Source organism: Aedes aegypti, chromosome 3, assembly GCF_002204515.2.
Source record: "Aedes aegypti strain LVP_AGWG chromosome 3, AaegL5.0 Primary Assembly, whole genome shotgun sequence".
NCBI classification, from domain to species: Eukaryota; Metazoa; Arthropoda; class Insecta; order Diptera; family Culicidae; genus Aedes; species Aedes aegypti.
Window position 1 is genome coordinate 155,498,273 of NC_035109.1, and position 18,937 is coordinate 155,517,209.

At 38.5% G+C, this 18,937-nt stretch overlaps 1 protein-coding gene across 1 annotated transcript; it reads left to right on the forward strand.

Annotated features, from left to right (window-relative positions):
- The first annotated feature begins 942 nt into the window (after window positions 1-942).
- Window positions 943-17,346, forward strand: LOC5572310 (neuropeptide SIFamide receptor). The gene is made up of 5 exons (XM_021855028.1): window positions 943-1,448; window positions 1,510-1,844; window positions 2,943-3,208; window positions 14,740-15,063; window positions 15,376-17,346. Exons 1-5 carry the CDS (start codon window positions 1,224-1,226, stop codon window positions 15,618-15,620), a joined length of 1,395 nt encoding a protein of 464 aa, XP_021710720.1. The 5' UTR covers window positions 943-1,223; the 3' UTR covers window positions 15,621-17,346.
- The last annotated feature ends 1,591 nt before the right edge of the window (window positions 17,347-18,937 follow it).

Below are 18,937 nucleotides of genomic sequence, written 5' to 3' on the forward strand. Positions count from 1 at the left end.
TATGGGAAATTGCAAATGTAACAGTACGTATCAGCAAGTTCAACTATCAGAATATAGAATTGAGAAATAATTTTAAAAGCACTCGTCAAATGAAATCAAACCATTAAAATTGCTTTCGAAATTGTTCTTGTGACTAAAAAATTAAACTTCTTGCGAATACATTTCCTCAAGTCAGTTTAAATCCGATGAACGTACTGTCCAATGGACCTATACACGGATTCACTATTTGACGTTTTAGCGGTGCCGTGTTATTTATGTGACCATGGAAACCGGTGAGTTGCTAATTTGCACATCTTTCAGATTTAAAATGGTTCGAACGTCATCAAAATTTGCATCAGTCTAGTGACCAATGACATAAGAATTGAGAAATAAAATGGTAAAAACAAGAAAATTAAAACAACCGAATAAGCAAAAAGCGCCTTTAATTTTCGCCTTTTTAATTTTTCAATATAGGCTTAGTGTACCCTTAAGTACTTTTTTACAGAATTGAAAAAATGTAGTCTTTCCGCTGATAGCAAATATGGTAACCCTAGTTACTTTCACACGTTACGACACCGTCTCGTATCAAAATTTCATTCATAAAATAAGCGATCAGCCCTCCGCAATGATCGATTTCTCTTCGTCAATTTTCTCTTCGTATCGGTGTACGAAGTTCATCCAATTTCGTAACATTTTACAATGCAGCATGACGAAGAACGATGAATTCTTTCTATTGCATCGAAAAAAAGTAGTCGAAAATTGTCACCCTATCAAGTAATTAGCAGAAGAAAAATCGATCACTGCAGTTACTATAGTTATACTGAACGCGAGAATTGAATGTTGAGCTGATAAGATTGAGAATCGCTTCATGGGATATTTAAAATGTAACAGGGACATGGTCAGAATCAAAGTCACCGTGAGTAACCAGTTAGCTACAAGGCTGGCTAGAGTCGGTTAAGTCTTGATCAATCTTGAAAAGATTTCTTGAAGATGAAAAACAAGTACGGCTATCAAGGTATTGAATTAAGATATAACTTTGGGAATTGTTGGTGTTCGGCACCCAATGACCAAACAACTCAGACTTATTACAAGTCAATTGTTGTTAGGCATACACATTGTAATATTGTATAACAGTTTAGTTCCATATAATCTAACATTTCCTTCATTCTTCCCACCTCTTTCGCAGATTTCTCGCTATCTGGTGGCCTTTGAAGCTGCAAATCACCAAACGTCGGGCGCGATTCATGATCGTGTGCATCTGGGTGATCGCGCTCAGCTCGACCATACCGTGGGCCCTGTTCTTCGAGCTGGTGCCCATCTTCCCCGAAGCCCCGGAAATCCAGCTGTGCGTTGAAGTGTGGCCGCCAGGAACCGATGGTGCTCTCTATTTTCTACTGGCCAACCTAGTGGCGTGCTACCTGCTGCCAATGGTGCTAATCACCATTTGTTATATACTGATCTGGATCAAGGTAAGCTGGACGTATTCTGCTGAGAAGATCCTCCGATAACCGCCGATGTTTTCTCCTACAGGTTTGGAGGCGATCCATCCCCGGTGACTCCAAGGACGCCCAGATGGATCGGATGCAGCAAAAGTCCAAGATCAAAGTTGTTAAAATGCTTGTTGTAGTTGTTATTCTATTTGTACTATCCTGGTTACCGCTGTACTTGATCTTCGCCCGGATTAAGCTGGGGGGTGCGCTGGAGAGCAGCGAAGAGGAACTGCTGCAGATTGCTACGCCGATAGCCCAGTGGCTGGGGGCGTCCAACTCATGCATCAACCCGATCCTGTATGCGTTTTTCAACAAGAAGTACCGAAAAGGATTCGTCGCCATCATCCGGTCGAGGAAATGCTGCGGACGGTTAAGGTATGGCTGGTTCAAATGTTCATCACAGAACGTTTGTATTGTTTCTTAGTATAGTGTATTAAAGATCCAGATGCAGCTATTTTTAGACATTTTTGTAGCCATTTAAGTAGGAATCTCTTTAGCACAATTCTTGAAAATATACTGATGGGGCCTTCCTTAACCGAGTGGTTAGAGTTCGCGGCTACAAAGCAAAGCCATGCTGAAGGTATCTAAGTTCGAATCCCGATCGGTCCAGGATCTTTTGTAATGGAAATTTCCTTGACTTCCCTGGGCATAGAGTATCATCGTACCTGCCACACGATATACAAATGCGAAAATTGCAACCTTGGCAAAGAAAGCTCTCAGTTAAGGTGAAGATGAATCGAAGAAAAACCTCAAATTTTCAAGCGCACAAATCTGGAGAACCAAACATCCGTTTAAGCTGAAAACTTAATCGATTTGTAATTAGCTGGTGGTGACCAATCGATTAAGTTTTCAGCTCAAACGGGTCGTGGGTTCGAATCCCGCTGGTCGAGGATCTTTTCGTAAAGGAAATTTTCTCAATTTCCAGAGCATAGAGTATCTTCGTACCTGTCACACGATATACACATGCAAAAATTGTCAATCGGCAAAGAAAGCTCTCAGTTAATAACTGTGGAAGTGCTCATAAGAACACTAATCTGAGAAGCAGGCTTTGTCGTAATGCCAGAAAGAAGAAGAAGGGTGTTCGGTTCTCCAGATTTGTGCTCTTGAAAATTTGAAGGTTAGCTTCGATTCATCTTCACCTTAATAACTGTGGAAGTGCTCATTAAACACTAAGCTGAGAAGCATGCTCTGTCCCAGTGAGGACGTAATTCCAAGAAGAAAAATCAGATTTTTATCCGTGCATCATTTGAAGTGCATCTAATAAACTAATCAAATATTTCCCCATTTCCCGCGAAAACAGCAACGCAATCTTACTGCCATAATTTAGATTTGCTCCGTATCGTACCGGGAAGCTGCTCTGGGTTGTAATGAAATCAAATTTTACCCGCTTCAGTGAACCGATCCTAGTTCCCACCCAAATGCAGCCAAACAACCACTAATGAATCGTTTTTTCCGTTTTCCATCCCCCGGCAGGTACTACGAAACGGTTGCCATCGCATCGTCCTCGACCAGCACCAGAAAGTCGTCGCACTATCACAACAGCACCAAACGTCCACCGTACAGTCCCTCGATGAAGTCTACGGACGCCGTGTCGTACATCTACGAGGAAAAGGGCGGCCGCAGGCATCATGCCATCTCCAAACAGGACAGCAACCTTTCGCGCCATATGCTCCTCAAACAGGACAGCAGCATATCGCGGCAAACGCTGCTCAAGCAGGACAGCATCGCATCACGATCGGGTACTGTAAAGTTCCACCGTCGGAAGTACTAGAGAGACTGTCATATGTAACCTACCCTACCTACTATTATATGTAGCTCTTGTTAAGGCTGACGGTAGAGCTCACATGTACCGCCTCATAACACACACATTTCGTTGAAGAGCTTTATTAGACGATTCTGTTTCGGGCAGCGTTTCTCAATCTCACTCGGGATGCAACCCACTGATAGGCAATCGGAAAAGGTCAGACCACTATGGCTTGCGATTCGGAGCTGATTATTACATCTGTTCACTTTAAGAGAAAAAAATCACAGGTTCTCCGTTTCCACATCACCTCATCAAATATGAATATAATTATTACCAAAACAAGCATTCTGTTCAAAAATGAATCAATTTGGTAATAGTTATTAAGCTAGCAAAATCGTAAAGTTACTGAGTAACATTTTCAAAGCTGTAACAAAGCAAAACAAATACGTTAATGTTTTATGAATTACTATAGAATTCCGTACATCTCTAATAAAACTATGCTAAAACTGAACATTACAGCACTTATTGAAATATTAAAGCAAAATATTACGATCACACGATCAATCTTTCACAGGTAATGAAACCTTTCGATGTTTGTATGAATTCATTTGCACTTTTCCTACCATCAATTTAAAAAGGGAGTGTATATTCGTCAGCATTATTACACAGTTCGACAAAAAAAGTCGATCTGAATGCACAGAGACCGGGCACCCCGGGCTTGAAAGTATAAAAATAAACAAAAACAATAGCGTTTTCAGAATTTTCGTATCTGCCCCAGGTTATTTTTAAAATATACTTGAACATTTGGATTTTTCTCTTTATATATCTAATCTAAACAATAACCCGACACAGTGTTTTATTTTCAGGACAACAGAATTCATGTGCCATACTTTGTTTTAAACTTGAAATTCAATATGAAGAGTTGTATGCATGGACTCCCCCATCCCCCCTTTTTGTTCCCTCCCCATTTTTTGAAGTATTGCAAATGATGGAATATTCGATATAAATGGTTGAAATAAGCGATTTTAGTGATTCTACAATCCACCAGCTATCTCTCCAAAAATATCGTGACTTATGAACAATCCCTTAACTATACTATGGAACCGTCCATAAACTGCGTGTTCATTTTAGAGGGGGGGTCTGTTCAAAGGTTACGGTTCATGTAAATAAAAATAAAAATTTTAAGAGTTGACCACAAGGGGAAGGGAGATACCAAAAATATAACCACGTGGTTTATGGAGTACCCCTTGCAGATTATTTTGTGTCTTGTTTACTATAATGATTGATAATACTTCATTTGGTCACAAAAAAATACCTATTAATTGTTATTGGACTTTTAAGCATTTTCATAAATATAAAAAATATACATTTTCAAAACGAATTTATTTTTTGTTCACGAAGATCTACAATTCCTTAAGATAACAGTAGAGTTTATTTGCAGCTACATTATCTTCTGCATTATTTTTTGTACATTACGTTTTTATACATTTGCTACAATGTAAATTAGAATTTTGGATTGAGAAAAACAAAATGGAATATATGTTTTATGGATACTTTTTATTAACCTTTTCCTAAATGTGTTGAACAACGAAATATTTTGTTTTAATTGGTGATGATTATGTTCTTCTGGATATTTTTGTCGAACTAATCCCCAACAATATGTCCCCATTGCATTGACGTTATTTTTCCTTTAAACCGCTGTTCGATGTCCTTGAAGTCTAAATATGCTCACTCACCCTGCTCGCCTGAAAACTTCCATGGATTGAAGGAAATCTTGCAAGATGACAAATCAAAGAATGCATTTTCAATGTAAAATTGATGTCTATTTTTTTATAGCTAGCCATCATGATGATGATCAAGATGATTTTTAGCTACCCACTCGAAAAAAGCAAGTTTGGCAACAACAAAAATTCATATCAGCCCACTGCTTAGTAGCCATGTCTTTTGTAGTGAGCATCAAACTGTTTGCGAGGCTCACCGCAGAAAAACGATTTTATTCAGTACTAAATATTTCAATACAGTACCAGAATAATGACCTAAAATGAGTTTTATTCACCTAACAGTTTAGTTGATAAATTATAATCATTTAATGCCCATCTGTTTCTTAAAAATAATGTTTTGTACGAAATAGATGAGAAAACCATAAGGGCCCATTCACAAACTTTATAACACTGAAGGGGGTTGGTGGGTGTTCTTAAAATGTTACGGCTCATACAAAATTCAAAAAAAAATATCATACAAAATGCGTTACGAGGGGGTGGGTGGGTGTCAAAAATGACCATTTTTGGCGTTATGAAATTTATGAACGAACCCTAAAGGCGCATTTGATTTTATCTTTGCATATGAACTCTGATGTCAATTTTGCCCATCTTCTCCCCGGGCGCATTTGAGATTGAGTGTGGCAGCAGGGCGCATTTGAAACTGAGAGTGCAGAAGGGCGATAGTGATGATGGTTCGCGTGAAAGAGCGTAGCAAAACGGCGAAGCTGATGATAGTCAAACCAGAAAGACGAGGTCTAAAGGCGCAATCGCTGCTGTCAAACTGAAGGAGACGAAAAACCGAGGGGCACAACCATTCTAAATTTTGATGAATGGTGCATGATGCATTTTTATTTATTTTTACATGTTATTCATAATATGAAAATAAATTAAATGGTTTACCACAAAGGTAATATTGTAATGGATAATACAAAAATGCATCATGCGGTTAAATCGATCAAATACATAATATAGAATTTTCATTAAAATTCATCCGCTTAATTTCAAACCGATTTTACTGAAAATGTATAAGTTTTCACATTTGCCCTAATTCTGACTTTTTCATGCGTTTGCAACTGTGTATCTGCTTAAATTAGCGTACATTTTTTTTTCGCCATTCTAGATTGTTTTTTTCCGAAACGACTATTTGTTTACTAACATTAAATTGTCTTGGGGAACCACTTCCCAGTGGGAACCGAAGATGGTGGCTCGTTTTTTCTGATGGGGTAGTATTGTGGTGCCAGAAGCCTGTTTTTATAAATAGATCTTACCTGTAAATCGTTGGCCATGAGGCACAAGTATTGTTTGTTTTACAATTAGTCAATGTGAAATGTACCGATTTCCAATAGCTTCAATTTGAGCATTGTTTATCCTTCAATGTTCAACACCCATAACAAAGCAGTTTAAGGGCACCATATCAATAGGATATTCATAATAATAGTATGGTCACTATACATAGGATTAATTAAAAATTAGTTCATAGTACTTTGATCTGTCAGGGAACATTCATAACCACATGGACTTTTTTTTTGGAAATCAAGATCCCTCTCCCCCGTCGTGGCCTTTTGTCCATATACAAATTTAAAAAAAATCAGGTGGTTTATGGAGAGCCCCTTGATCTAAAATTCGATATTGTAAACAAGAAACATAATAACCTGCAAGGGGTCCTCCATAAACCACGTGGTTATATTTTTGGTAGTTTTCATCTCCCTTCCCCTTGAGGTCAACTTCATATTTTTATTTTTATTTACATGAACCGTAACCTTTGAACAAACCCCCGCCCCCCTAAAATGAACACACAATTTATGGACGGTTCCATAGTATAGTAAATGAGTTGTTCATAAACCACGATATTTTTGGAGAGATAGCTGGTGGATGGTAGAATCACTAAAATCGCTCATTTCAACCATTTATATCGAATATTCCATCATTTGCAATACTTCAAATATAGGGAGGGTACAAAAAGGGGGGATGGTGGAGTCCATGCAAATCTTAATATAACTCTTCATATTGAATTTCAAATTTAAAACATAATATGGCACATGAATTCTGCTGTCCTGAAAATAAAACACTGTGTCGGGTTATTGATTAGATTAGATTTTTAAATAAAAAATGCAAAAATGTTCAAGTATATTTTAAAAATGACCTGGGGCAGACACGAAAAATTCTGAAAATGCCATTATTTTTGTTTATTTTTATACTTTCAAGCCCGGGGTGTCCGGTCTCTGTGCATTCAGATCGGCTTTTTTTTGTCGAACAGTGTTATTAATATTCTTATCTTTATTTAAGAGATTTTCAGCCCTAGACTGGCTGCTAATCTGAGAATATTTGTCAGCAATTCTGTTTGTTTTACCATTGCAAACAAAAGCAATGTTCTGTCAATTCTCACAACAAACACATGGATAATAGTGTCAACATTGCATTGCTATTACAATTGGGATAGAAATTGGATTTATTGCGTCTGTCATTGGCACAAATGTGAGCTTGTCAATTTTCTAGAATCTATGAAATAAGGTAGAAAGGGCAAAAGTTCGAGGAGGAATAAAAAGGGGATTAAAGGTCAAAAATCTTCTTTTAAAAATTATTTAATTTCCCATTATGCAAATTACTTTCAACCTTTGGTCCTTTTGATCTTTTGTATTTTCGACCATTTGTCTTGTCTTCCTTTTGTCTTTCGACTTATTGTCCTTTCGACCTTTTGTCTTTCGATCGCTTGTTCCTATACCAAGTCAGAAAGATGAATATTGCTCTTGAGTTACAAATAAAAATTGAAAACAGGTTGTTTGACATACTTAGTTCTAAAAGCAATGCAAATTTCAACAATGGATGAAAGCAAAAGAAATGCAACTCGAAAATTTAAATTTCGGCCTCGGCCTGTAAATTTTTAGGTCTAGAGCTGTCTAGAATATAATTTACAAGATATTGACACTACATTTTTGCAACATTTTTCATCTAAATCCGTTTCAACAGTTCACCACACCAAAAGTTATTAATTTACGGTGCATTTAAAATGATATTACAAATAACAAAATTTAAAAAAAAAACAATTGTACTGTAATTGTGGATTATTTTCATTTTAGCAGCAAATGAAAGAGGAAGGTCTTGCCTTTCATTGGTAAAAAATTGAGACATGCCGATTTTTTTTGTTATAAAGTTACATGAAAAAGACACCTTCTTTAAGAATAAACTGTTCTTTGAAATTCTCCTTTGGAACTCATTATAAATGCATGCTAACTGCTGTTCGCTAATGTTTTCAATTTCGTCCAAATGAGCCGGAACCGTTTCGAAAGACAATTTACACTGACTTTAGCACATAGGCTGAACAGACTGAACGATCACTAACATTAGGAACGGACAACACGTTTTCCTTTGTATTGCAATATTTTTCTTCTTTTTTTTAAACTTCATTCTTTTCATTTTAGGAATCGACACGACGAAAGCGTTTAAGATCTAACTAGAAAAAAGAAATCCGAAGATAACGTTTGTACATCGTTATTGGTTTAAAAACTCTGACTGACTGAAGAAAGGGGGTAAATCATGCATGTTCTCAAACGTTTGTAAATGTGAATATAGACCTTGATATAGACCGTAGTTGAATATTGACCTTCATCAAGTTCCACGTCGTTCAAACATACTGGTACATTGCTTAACCATTGCCGGGGTGTTTCTTAAATCATGAGTCTATCATATATGGGGGTCAGTCTATTTATTGGTGCCCGAAAACATGACTCAAGTTGAACGTATGGTAAAAGATGTGCCCATGATACTCCTTCGTATCCAAAAATAACCTGGAACCGTCCACCCCTAGGTTTGGGTTGTTCGTTAAGCGCGAATACCCCTGAACTTAATAAACTCATTCAAGGATCGTCCAAGGTCGATCTTGCAGAAAAATAACGCAAATAAAATCATTAGATCCCTGAAACTATTTCTTTGCCATCAATATCTTCGGACAGTTTCTTGCACTCATTCTTAGTTCAGTTCTTAAAATAACTCATTATCGAGCATTAACTGGAATCGGTCCCTTCGGTGATAGCTAACCATATACCTTAAAATATTATTAAACTGTATTAATACATGTAATCAGGAATCATTTTTTCAGAATGTCGTAACCTCCATCAAGGATCCATTTTTGAAGTTATTTTGCATCAACATGAAAAATTTTCAATATCGCAAAGTTTGCTTCGATTAATCTATTAAAATATTATAGTGTAGCCAAGCAACGTCAAAAACGGGTGATTTAACGATCAAAGCAAGCTATCGTAAAAAGCTGGTATCCAGCAAAAAGCACCAGCAAAATTTTGGCGGAAAATCTAAAAACTATTCTATTCTATTTAGCTAGATACCATCTTTTTACGCTAGCTTGCTATATATTTTGAATCACCCCCTTCTGACACTATAATTTTGTTATAGCCTAATCAAAGCAAGCTTTGTGGTTAAGTTTCGTTGTTGACAATGAATTTGCTGTGTTTTCCGGAATAGTATTTTGCAATAATTTTAGCTTTTCTTTTAATTTTAGGTCAATAATCAAGCAATTTAAAGTAATCAACTGAGGCAAAATAATGTACGAATGGACTCAATGGGCTAGTATATCAGTACTCGCTTATGTTCCAGTAAATGTAACATATTGCTGGACGCCTTTCAGACTCTGTATCTTTAGGCTTATTGTACGAGTAACGTGAGGTAAAAATTGTCGGTCTCGTGTAGCGAGATGACAATTCTCGACTCGTGAAGTGACTCTCCATTTGATTTACACGGCCAGTCGAGACTCGCTATACGAGAGCAACATATCTCACCCCCCACTCGTAGAATACCCGTTTAGCAAAATACGACATTACTGTTTTCTTGAGAACAACAGAAAACAGGCCAAGGACATCGAGTAGCGCTTAATAATACGGTGCTTATTAATCATATATGTAGAATTAATCCGACCATCGGTTTGTTTCTATATTTAAAGCCGATTCAAAGTGATCGACCTCTAAATAAATTATGACAGACCGTACGTTTAAAAGTGCATAAGAGTCTCTAACAGTCAATATTAAACTACAAATATTATTATTATTATCTTTATTAGTGGGACTTTCAGCCATTCGTCTATAGAACTACGAATACAATTCCACCATTACTTTTGCTTTGCCAACAATTTGTTTAGTGTCGACGATGCTCAATCTTTCCAAAATCTTTAATTCCGATACCAAACCTTTCCAAAGTTACGGTACAAAAATTATGCACTGGGTGGCTGTATCAACAAACGATATCTGTCTTCCAGGAATTCTAATGCAGCACCGGTGATTTATCATATTTCAGATGTCCAGTAAATGATCGCAAGAAGGGTACCTAAAATCATATAAATGAAGCGTAATTAAACGAAATAGAGTCAAATTATAAATATAAATGGCAATACGCAGAGCCGTAGCGTGGGTTCATGGCGCCCTTGGCGAACTTCCATTTAAGCGCCTCTCAATCAAAACTGTACACATCCATTTAACATGGTGAGAGTTAACGTGAACTATATCATTAGAATTCATTAGAAAAGAATCGTAGGATGCTAGAAATTTAGAACATATTTGATTATTGAGTTAATTCCTGCAGGACAAAACGCAAATTCTTTTATCTATTAGGGCAGATTGCCAACTATTGCACAGACTAAAAACGTGCCAATTATTGAACAACCCGTGTATTCCTTATGGATGTGCAATAATTGGAGTGTTTTTAGTCTATGCTATATTTTGCTATTTATCCTAAATGTTATTTGAAAAATTCCCAAGAATATTACAATTTATATAATAAAAAACAAATATGAAAAATCGGTGTTCTAACAATTTTTTGGTGCCAATTTTAGTAAAATGTTTATTTGAAGAAAAATTCTTCTAAACATTTTAAAAATATTGATTAAAAAAAATAAAAGCTTCTTTATCCGATATTTATATCATATGACACTAATAGTACAACCTTGAAAAAAAACCAAAGCCATACGCTTATGTGTTACACTTTTCACCACACTGCTGCCGTATAAGGCTTGCGAGCTTTTCTTAACAGTGTTGTACAAAATACAACAGCACGACTACTGAAGTGTTAAAAACGTAAATAAAAAAAATCATTTTTCATAAAAAAAAAATTAGTGCTAAAAAAATTTTTTTTCAATTCACGTTGTCTTGGCCAAGACATTTTCATAAAGTATCATTTAAAAAAGTAATTTTAAATGAATTTTCAAGGAATGGGATACGTCATCTATAGCTTTCTGAAAACCAAAAATGAGTATATCAATCCTACTGATTCCATTTTTTTGTAAAATCAAATGGCTATCAGCTAGCGTACAATATTTTTAAGTGTTATTAAAAATGTACCACTGATTTGGGAAGAATAATTCGCAGAATGCTGTGCGGATTTGGCCGGAGTTAAATTCTTAGAAAACCACACCCTGGATTGAATATGTCATCAAGATGGTTTAAAAAGTTCAAAAGTGTCGGTGAACCGCAAAGCGTTCTATCATAACCACACATAGTTTATATAGAAGACCATGATTATTTGAGAATCTCGACAATTTTTTGGTTGAATCCAGTCAAATACTATGTTAGATTCATGCTCAGTATTTCATGAAAATTTCTTTCAGGATCCATATTGTGATTCATAGAGATTGTGTTTGAATTCAATATGTATTTTCAAACTTTATCATTTGTGTCACGCGTGTTGGCGCCCCCTTAAGGCTGGCGCCCTTGGCGGGTGCCAACCTGGCCAACCGCACGCTACGGCACTGGCAATACGTAAAAATCTGAACTATAAAAACTGTAGCAAAGGAATGTCAAAACAGAATCACCCCTTGTTGTTTTATAGCTAGCGTAAAAATCTGGATACAAGTTTTTGTGCAAATCATTGGGTCCATCCCTTAGTATAGTGTATCGTGCGAAAGTTTGGTTTCGTTAAAACTTACTTAAAACATGAATATTCTGTGAATTCTCATACCAATTGTGTGTGTGCTCCATTATTTACGTTCAAATAGGCCATTTAACATTGAAAATGGTCGATAAACGGCTAGATAATAACCAAAATTATTAACATGTATCATACTGAGGGGTGAATCCAAAATTTTTCACGATGACTTCAATGGGTATTATATTACTATTAAATAGTTTTCGTATTTTTCCGCCACTCTTTTTGAGTGCTTTTCAAAGAATATGAGATTACGATTCTAATAACAAAATTCAAAAAATGTTTTTGTCAAAATACCTGCGAATAAGCATTGTCTTTCGAATGCACCATAGAGAGTGTTAATCAGACAGATGTGTAATCACCGAGGTATGGACAAAACACTTGTGTATGATTTTGAGGGGCTGAACCCAAACAGTTGCACGAGAGTGTATGCTACAATTGATCCACAGAGATCTTCCAAACAAGCATTCAATTGTTTTCAGAATCGCATCAATGTCGTCACCGTTGGCGTGTCACTTTATGGTCCTCTGAAAGATCCTTAAAAGTTGACATTTTCAGAAAATTGGCTTTGAAAGAAGCAATGTTTTTCAAACGACTTGCAATGATGAGCTATTAGTATACCACCGTTGCTTTGGTAAAATCTCGAATGACCATTCCTTGACCCTCCGGGAAATCCGGAACAACCATAAAAATGAACAATTGCTGACAATTAACCCACAGAGCTGCGATTTCTTTCAAACAATTTACATTCACGGTTTCCGAATCGTATCAATATCATCGCTGTCGTCTGTTCTTGAATGACAGTTTTGTGGTCCAGAAGAGTCAGAACTTCCGGAAGAGAGGACATTTCTTGAAAATTGGCTTCGAGGGCTGCTTTTTTTAACGGATTTCTTTTGTTTTATTTATTTAATAGGCTCAAGAGCCGTCACGCAAAACGGATCCGAATTAATTAGATTTAATTTACACATTCGTATTACTTCTTATCGTACTTTTTCTTCTTTGTGAAACCGTAAAACTCGTAGTTTGGTAAACGATTTTTAAACGGCTTGAAGTGATGTCCACGTGGTTATTTCATTATTGTCTCCATAATATCTCGAAAAGATATTCCGGGAGATCCGGAACATCCGTCAAAATGGACGTATCCTGACAATTGACCTAGAGAGCTGCAATTTAAAATATAAAAGTTTTGTAACAATACGGTTTTGACTAGTATTATGCCTACGCCGTAAAACTAGTGCTACTATAGCAATATAAATTAGATATAGTGCTAATACAGGCACATGTGTTCCTTTAGGCAGCGTCCATTTATTACGTAACGCTAAAATTGGCAAATTCCGACCCCTATCCACCTCCCACCCAGTGGTACTGATCACTGTTGATTCTAAATTTGTTAACAGCCGTAATACTTGAACAGCTACTGAGTTCATATTAGACTCGTGATAATTTACGGTTCTATACACACATCCAATTTTGTGAAGCATTTAAAGGTACAACTGAACCTTCTATTAATCTTATTCTATCGTAAATCGCAAGTCTATCCAATCTGTCAAAAGTAGGTATTGAAAAAATGTAAACTGGGGAACACCCCACAAATTTGGGCCTGCATGTTACCCATTTGTTATTTATATTGTCGAGGATTGTGTTACTTTTCCCCGAATGACCCGTTTCTCCGAAAAATGATGCAGTTGAAAAAAGTGCAGGAAAAGTGATAGAACTAGAACTAGAAAGAACAATAAACATTTGAAAGTAGGAAATATTTGGTGATTCTCGAGTAAACACTTACTGGCAAAGATGTCAAGGACGGTAAAACTCGAAAGAACCGCCAATGAAATAAAGAAGGGTTCATATCAAATGACCGGTTCATTCGCCACCCTGAAATGTTTGAAGGTTTGATAATTAGGAGCGCCATAAACTTGTCGGGGAAATGGGCTATTCGGGGAACCGACATTCGGGGAAAAGTAGCACAACCATTATCGTGCATAAAAATTAAGAAGAAAAATACGTATTCGAATTTGCATTTTGATGATATGTTTTAGTAGTGATATATTGACCTCCAATACCGCACACAATCTAGTACCTAGTACAATTTTTTTCCAAAATTTGTATACAAGGGATGGGAAACTAGCAAACAATTAGTGATGGACGGAAAGTGGGTGAGTCGATTTGTTAAAGATTTGACTATACAGTGATACCTCCATGAGTCGATGTTCCATGACTCGATATCGACTCATGGAACCATACTAAAAACAAAATTTCATGGTTGCTATGATGGTCCCTAGAAGCAGCTTTCCAAAGGATTGCTGTTCCATGACTCGATATTTCCATGAGTCGATGGTCCCTTCAATATCGACTCATGGAGGTTTCACTGTAATTAGTTTTTTAGAACATTTGTATAAACAGATTCGAAAAGTTAAAGCAAAAAGTTGTATGCTTAAAGATCACGTTTTTCAGAAGAATCAATAATGCAAAGGTAACTTAAAACTTATTCTGAAAATCGTGAGCCATAGTATGGGAGACAACATTAAATACTGTGAATGCAAAACCGTTCTTCTTAACCAGATTTAAAGGTAAACTAATTCGTTCCTTTAGTGGGTTGCAATTCATAAGTTGAGAAACCACTGTAGTAGTAATTTATTTTTAGACAAGTAATGCTCTAACCTATGGCAGTGAGTCGTACTGAACTGTTTGTCTTTCTTTGTTTCTCCCTCTATTTCTCTGTCTGTCGCTGTCTGGTTCGCCACCAATCATCATGCCACCACATCCACCACAATTACCATCATCAAAAACACTTCTACTCCATGAATTGAAAAAAAAAATCTACTACCAAACATCCATCCATTAGCCATACTGTATCGGCAAGATAGCGACAACTCCCGCCAGATGCTCCTGAAGCAGGATAGAAACGGTTCGCGGGACATGCTGTCGAAACAGAGTTCGGCATCGGATTCGATCTCCCGCCAGGACAGTCAAATCTCGTACATTGAGCCACGCAAGGGCATCCTGTGCAAACAGGACACCCAAATATCGTACATTGAGCATTCGAGTGCCAGCAAAAAGTACTCGGCTTCCCTGTCCAGCCAGGACAGTGTCATGTCGATAATCGAACACAAGCGGCACAAGCTCGTCAAGCAAGACTCGATTTTCTCGTTCAATGAGCCCAAATCAGGTAAGCAGCCGTCTTCCCATAGTTGGTGTCTACGCACGTCTCCTGCACGTAAAAGCACAACATTTCCTAATGCACCACTACCACTCGTATCACTGTCTATAGCAAACCCAAAACCAGCCTGTCTAGAACTTGCCAATCCCTCTAGTTGGCCGCTTTTCGGAGCTCGTAGTTGTTGTCCAGTACTACCTGTCCACCACCACAACCACCACCTTCATCACCAATACCATCTTCACAGCCATGAGCGTCGCACGTCGCTTCTTCCACCGCCGACCATTAATCAACGGCATCCTCTATTGTTCTTGCTCGTTGTAGTGTACGAGAATACCGCGGTGGCGCCACCATCAAACAAACGTCATCAACTGGTCAAGCAACACTCGGTTATCTCATTCGCTGACCAGAAACGTGGCGGTAGTCTAACCAAGCAGGACTCCGTCACAACCATCCACCGGGCCAGCAACGGAGACGGTCCTTACATATCGTCCATCCTGAAGAAAACCGACTCGCAGTGCAGCTCGGCCTCGCCGATAAGGAAAAATATTGGATTTTTCGAAGGATAAGCAGGCTATGTGTCTATCTATTGTTTATTACATTTTTCCAACCCGGATCCTGAGTTTTGTGCGGAACTGAATGACCTTCGTCCCACGCCTGCCCAGATTGTTAGAATAGTGACACACAAAACCCTACTATTGAAGGAGGCCGAGACCATTTGTCCCGCGTGTAGTCGTCGTATACCAACCAGCTAGAAACCAACGTTTTATATTTGCCCTAGCCGGAAAAAGGGAACACAAACCAAAAAAAAAGGAAAATCCTCGCTTCATATTATACGACGGCACAATCTAGCGACAGTCAGTAGCAGCATCGCATCCATCGAGTAGAGAAAGTGAGCCAGAGCTAGAGCGATAGAGAGAGAAAGCGAGACAAGTGTCATCCATCCTATCCATAAAAGCGAAACCAGCACGCTTTCAACCAACGAACCAACCGAGGCATACTGCACTAGATAAATCCACCTTCTCATATGTCCTGTGCTAAAAATATATATATTTCACCATATCCAGAAACCCGAAAACAGCTGAAAAAAGAACAAACAGGAGCATTAAAAGCTAGTGAAAAACCTGTAAAAACTGGCGCACACATCCACCCACCAAACCCACCCACCGCCATCAAAGAAGACATCGTCCTCCCAACTCATTGTGCATCATCCTCATCAACCACGCTCGGAAGGGCTTTTCGCATTTTCCTCATACAGAGATATGTAGCAGTAGGCGAACGACGGACGGATGGACGGACGGAGCAACAGCCATCCATAGCCTACTCGGTTCCATTATTTTCAGTTTAGAATCACTTTTATATCCCGCACACACATAATTTATCACAATCAGTATCAATCTAATGTACGGTAGGAGGACGACTAGATCCGATCCGAAATTGAGCGAGAGGAAACTAAAGCGATTCCGTAGAATTTCAGTTGGTGGTGGAAACGTGACAAGAAGGGTAGATAGGATTATGCTTGGATGGACAAAAGGTTGATGGCGGAAAAAATCGGAACGATCTGCGACCCCGCCAGCCGTTCCGAAACACAAATCTGATTTCTTCGTATTGGGAAGAGGTGAAATGTATTTACACAATTAACTTTTGAATGTGTGGATGGGGAGACTACTGAGTTGAACACAAGCTACCAAGTGTCTCCATTAGAACACAGGTCAGGGTAGGGGACAGTGGTCCGGAATGTCATTTTAAAAATTTGCGTCATTTTCTCGTAATAATTTCATGGCCATTCAAAGTGCTAATAGTAACTATACAATATTTGGAAGTTACCACCATGAAATGTTCCAAATTGGAGCTTTTTCACGGTTTTAGATGGTTTCGAAAGTTGACTCAATAGGTGATGTAGTATAGAGAACGAAGAGTCAGCAACCAAGCTCCACCATGAGTTTGTTGAGTAGCATAGAAATGCTTATTCATTGATAAAAATCCTCGGAAAAAACTTGTGACTTAGGAAAAAAGTGTTAGATTACACCGAGAAATTGAAGGAAAATCTATGAGACTTGTTGCGGCAGCTCTTAGTAAAACATATTTTAACATCGTTTGGCCAAGAATACAAGTTGAATCATGCTAGAAATGACTCAATTGGTCGATCCATTTTATCCCACCGAGTGCTTTGGACAAAGTTACTCTGAGTGCTGCAAAAGGCTCGAGCTTAAGCGAACTGGGCACTATAAGCCCACGATGGGGAAGAAGACAGTTTTAGCTATGAAATAAATTGGCATATGCTGTTCTGATGGATAAACATGTTTTCTGTGCATTGCGCGATTATTTAGGGTAGGTGTACCAGTTATGGACATAGTGGTTCCCTATTTCGCCATACGCGATTACTTGAATGTTTTCACATTTTGAAAGATTTTTTGTGTTGTTGTAGTAAGATTTAAGATATATCTTGATGTTTGAACATTCAAAAAGATTTAAAATGCGAAAGCCCTCGAAATTTCCCGTATGGCCAAATAGGGAACCACTATGGCCATAACTGGAACACTTTCCCTATCGCGACGACGATCTTGAAAGCTTCGAAAACTTCAAATCATATTGGTGTCTTCTGCGCGACTATCCCTGATTGTCCAAAGAATGATCGCACAGAAGAAACCAAAACGATTTGAAGTAGATAACTGTGACGATCTACGAAAACGCCATAAATTTTCATCACTCTTATATGAGTATTTGAGTTTTTTTAAGCCACCTACACGTTAATACTTCCAGTGGGCTTTTTGCTCTTTGAAGGAAGTACCAAACTAGAAAACAGATTATCAAGCGAACCCACAATCCTTGACACGATTGCTCTCCTGATTCAGGTTCAGTTACATGCCCGGGTGCAACTGGTCAATTCACCTAGCTAAGTAGCTGCGCCCCACGCCTTCTTGTTCCGATCGGATTCGAAGTGAACACTGTCTTTACAGGGTTATGGTCCGGCATTCTTACAACATACCATGCCCAGGGTATCCTTCCAGCTTTAGCCACCTTATGGATACTGGGTTCGCCGTAGAATTGGGCGAGCTCGTGGTTCATCCTCCGCCGCCACACACCATTCTCATGCACGCCGCCAAAGATCGTCCTTAGCGCCCGATATTCGACAACCTCAAGAGCTTGCAGGTCCTCCTCGAACATAATTCACGTTTCAAGCCCGTAGAGAACTACCGGTCCAATCATGCGTTTCTTTCTCGATCGCAGTTTCCCCTGGAGCCCATAGTAGGCATGACTTCCACTAGAGATGGGAAAAAAGAATCGGAGCCGTTCAAAAGATCCGGATCACTCAAAAGAACGAGTGATCCGTGGCTCTTTTTTGGCGAGAGACGGATCATTTTATCAGCTCGGATCAGACAAAATGTCACCAGGAATAAGAACAAACCTATTCTATTTCCCTATTTACCTGCGTTCGTTTCTCGGCATGCAAATACATTTCGCTGCAGCTCCGCACTTTCAGCATACACAGCCAAACAACTAATTTGCCCCGCCTACTTGCATACAGGCAGATGATAGAGGGAAAAAGTGCCTACTTGAAAATGTACGAAGAATGAGAAAGCAAAAGATGGGAAAGGTACGACGCATGTCGCGCAACAGGGAGTGAACCGCTCTTTTTCCCTTTCGCTCGGTTCAGTTCTCTATTAGCGAGCCGCTGAGTCACTGAGGATTCTATGACACTACCCCGAACGCCACTACCCCGAATGCCACTACCCCGAACGCCATTACCCCGAAAGCCATTACCCCGAATGGGTCATTACCCCGAACGCCACTACCCCGAATGGGTCACTACCCCGAACGCCATTACCCCGAATGGATAACATATTGAGACATATTCTAGTTAGAGAGTGGGGAGATAATTTTA

Bases quoted from the DNA above. Each gene is read 5' to 3' on its own strand.
- LOC5572310 (XM_021855028.1), top strand. From the start codon at position 1,224: ATGATCGTGTGCATCTGGGTGATCGCGCTCAGCTCGACCATACCGTGG. The intron at 1,449-1,509 runs GTAAGCTGGACG...TTTCTCCTACAG, and splicing joins ATATACTGATCTGGATCAAG to GTTTGGAGGCGATCCATCCC. The intron at 1,845-2,942 runs GTATGGCTGGTT...ATCCCCCGGCAG, and splicing joins AAATGCTGCGGACGGTTAAG to GTACTACGAAACGGTTGCCA.